Below are 3,588 nucleotides of genomic sequence, written 5' to 3'. Positions count from 1 at the left end.
CCTCTGAAACAAATAATGCAATATATGTTAAGAAAAAAAAAAAGAAGAAGAAGGTAGCAGGAGGGAAGAATGAAGGGGGGGAAATCGGAGGGGGAGACGAACCATGAGAGAGGATGGACTCCTGAAAAACAAACTGAGGGTTCTAGAGGGGAGGGGGGTGGGAGGATGGGTTAGCCTGGTGATGGGTATTGAGGAGGGCACGTTCTGTATGGAGCACTGGGTGTTATGCACAAACAATGAATCATGGAACACTACATCTAAAACTAATGATGTAATGTATGGGGATTAACATAACAATAAAAAATTAAATTAAAAAAAAAATGAGTGCAGTAACTCCTCCCATCCTGTTCCTATCTTTTCCTGGATATCCGTTAGGTTACACAGAACAATGAAACCAATTCCCAAATTATATGTGGCCATAGTGGCAAAAGACCAAGGAGCGGGGTCCCTTCCCCCCAATTACCAGCAGGCTTCCATAGAAAGCCTTTAAACACCTGCAATTACCTAATTGTCACCACTATTCCGTCGGAGTGATCCTGTAAAACGCAAATCACTAAAATCACTTGCTCCAGATCACAAAGAAATCAACTACGCCTCAGAACCCTGAATACCAAAGTCCTTCTCCCAGGAGAAAAAGCAGCACCCTGGACCCTCAGGGTCTGTAAAAGCTCTTTCAGAACATCTGTTCGGGGGCGCCTGGGTGGCTCAGTCGTTAAGCGTCTGCCTTCGGCTCAGGTCATGATCCCAGGGTCCTGGGATCCAGCTCGCATCGGGCTCCCTGCTCGGCGGGAAGCCTGCTTCTCCCTCTCCCACTCCCCCTGCTTGTGTTCCTGCTCTCGCTCTCTCTGTCAAATAATCTTTAAGAGGAAGAAAAAACAAAAAAAGAACATCCGATGGGGCCAACCGCTGATTTAGGTAGGTGCTGACAGACCAGAAACGCTGGGAACCAGAAAAGCGGCCAAGACCCACCTGCGTTCCGGGCACCGTTAGAAAGCACCTCAGTGTCACCACAAGTGACACTCAGGACGGAGACACGCCCGGCCTGGACTGCGGCGAAGGGTTAGTGTTACAAGGGGTGGGGGACCCTGAGGCTACCCACGGGGCCCTTCTTCTCCGGGCTGCAGGCGTTCGATTCCAGGGGACAAAGGGGGTGGGGGTGGGGTCACTCTGTTCTTTCGGGCGCTTTAAATCGGAAGGCTCACTTACTGCCAAGAACCAGTCCAGTGTCTCGGGAACGAAGCTGCACCCACCCACTACGTGCCAAGCTCCAGGCCCGGTAAGCCTTTCTTTGAATATCGTCCAGAAAACGGCCGCCGAGGCCGGAACGGGTCCGGCCTCCATACTCGGGCCCCGCCAACCTTGCAGATCGCGGGGACCGCGGCGTCGCCCAGGCCCTGGCACCTCCACTCACCAGCTTGGTGGCCCGGTACGGACCGGGCCCTACGATGCGGTGCTCCATGGCCGATACGCAGCTGCGGCGGCGGCGGCCGCCCCAGCGCCGATCCCAGCGAGCCGGCGGCGCCGCAGTTTGAATCGCGAGCCTGTGCGCTGCGGACGCTGATTGGGCGGCGCGGCGGCACGTGACGGGAACTGCGGGGCGGAGCCTCGGGGACGCAGGGATCCCGGCACCGCCGGGCACCGCCAGGTAGGCGGCGGGAGGCTGGGCGGGCGTCTCCACTTGAGGCTCCTGCGGCGGCGGGAGCTGGGCCCGCAGACCGGCCGGGGACAGAGTCCGCTGTCCACCGTCGCCTCGCGCGCGTACACCAGCGTGTGTGCAGACCGTGAGGGGCGCCTGCGCTTTGTCCGGGGGCGAACCTGGCCCTCCCGACTTCCCCAAGGCCCGCCCACGCTGTCTCTGCTAGAGACGGTCAATGAAAGTGTGTAATTCGGTGACCGGAAACCGCGGACTGGGGGAGCAAATCCGTGTCCGCCTTTCATAGGTAGAGTGAACGTGCCCGTGCTGCTAACAGGATTGGGACGGGTGGGTAGTGAAATGAAGCCCGTGCACCGCCTCTACAATTGGAGGAACACTGAAACACTGGGTAAGGGGACTTGGCCCCACGGAGTGTCGACGGCGCGTCCGAACGATAAAGAGCTGGAAAGAGCCCCGATTCACCTTCCCGTTTTTTTCTTTTGTTAATCTATCCCTTGAATTTGAATTCTATGTTTTATATCAGCCTGAAAATTTCTGTCTTTTGACCTTTTGACCTGTGTTACTGCTCACAGTTTTCCCCCTAGGAATTGCTGGTCTGAGTTGGTCTGATTTGCTGTTGTTAAAAGGGACAAATGAGGTCACCGGTGTGTACCTGCAACTCGAGTTCAAAGCTCAAATCTGATTTTGAACTTTGAAAACTATGAAAACGTTCATACCTGGTCACCTCAGTGAGTACCCAGGATAAGATACCATAATAAAAATCTGGGTAAGAGACACCTGGGTGGCTCAGTCAATTAAGCATCTGCCTTCCGCTTGGGTCATGAGATCCAGGTCCTGGGGTCTGCTTCTCCTTCTCCCTCTGCCCTACGCCCCCCAACTCGTGCTCTCTCCCTGTCTCTCAAATAAATAAATAAATAAATTTTTTTAAAGAAAATCTGGGTAAAAGATCAGGCTCCCACCTTCATAACACCCCTCCTACTTAGGTGCATTTTAGAAAGCCCCCCAAAATTCTGAGATGACATGTGTGCATTACTTTTTTTAATCAGAAAAAGCAATCAAGATAATATAAAAATAATTTTTACCTTCAAGGACTGAATCCTTATCAGAAAGGACTACAGTAGGGTACAAGAGAAAGAAGAAAAGTAACTCCAGAACCTGTCTGTCAACACCAGTGACCATTGTGGAACTGGGATCTGATACAAAACATCAAAACGTCATGCCCTGCTTCCTGAGCCTTTTCCCAAGAGTCCATCATGAGCTATAGACAAGATAATCCCTTTTACTGGAAAAACATCTCCAAATGATCTCCATATCAGAGGCCACGGTCTCTGTGAAAGTAGTTTAAATTGGGCTGCTGATAATCTACCAGTCTTTCAGCATCACATAAAAACAATTGGGAAATTTCTCTGCATACTCTTCTCTGCCATATTTAAGTGTGAGGCCATCAGAATCCTGTAGAAGCTTTGACTCAGCCCCTGAACATCTTTATAAGGTACAAGGAATACTGGCAATTTCACCATCACCAGCTGACTTGTCACCGACATTAGGAAATTCCAAGCTGTGGAACAAAAAGCAACAGAGGCATCAAATGTATTAGGGGATAGGAAATTGTGTTTCTCAATCACTGAGTAGGGAGTTCCTGCCTCAATCACTGCCAAGAGAGTTCCTAACTGCTGAATTCAGTCCTTCTACTGCCTGAAATGTCTCCCAGCTGGTTGGATGGGTTGTTTTGAAAAAACTCCTCTGCTGAAACCCAAGTCACTCACTGCTTACATTAGGCTTTAGCCATTGGGATTGTACTACCACTTTCAGTTATGTTCCTTGACATTTAAGCCATGAGGACAGTCCATTTGTTGAGGTTCTTAAAAGTTGTAAAATCCGTGACTTGATTTCCAAAGCTGTTGGTCTGTCCTGTCACCACTCTATTGGGAAAT

At 50.9% G+C, this 3,588-nt stretch overlaps 1 protein-coding gene across 3 annotated transcripts in view; it reads right to left on the bottom strand.

Moving 5' to 3' along the window:
• Positions 1-1,565, bottom strand: part of DEPDC1B (DEP domain containing 1B) — an 81,877-nt gene extending 80,312 nt beyond the window's left edge. Inside the window, exon 1 of one of the 3 annotated variants that reach the window (XM_006727971.3) lies at positions 1,412-1,565. In XM_006727971.3, the coding sequence (XP_006728034.1) occupies positions 1,412-1,459 (48 nt within the window). In that variant the 5' untranslated portion in view covers positions 1,460-1,565. Of the gene's footprint in view, positions 1-969; positions 1,123-1,411 lie in introns of those variants that run through there. The other 2 variants (XM_081826838.1, XM_081826837.1) reach the window with 2 other exon arrangements.
• Between the last annotated feature and the right edge of the window lie 2,023 nt (positions 1,566-3,588).

The sequence above is a fragment of the Leptonychotes weddellii genome, chromosome 7, assembly GCF_054177405.1.
Source record: "Leptonychotes weddellii isolate Sample4059 chromosome 7, ASM5417740v2, whole genome shotgun sequence".
Classification (NCBI taxonomy): domain Eukaryota; kingdom Metazoa; phylum Chordata; class Mammalia; order Carnivora; family Phocidae; genus Leptonychotes; species Leptonychotes weddellii.
Note: the sequence above shows the minus strand (reverse complement) of the source record. Positions and strands in the feature narration are given on the sequence as shown.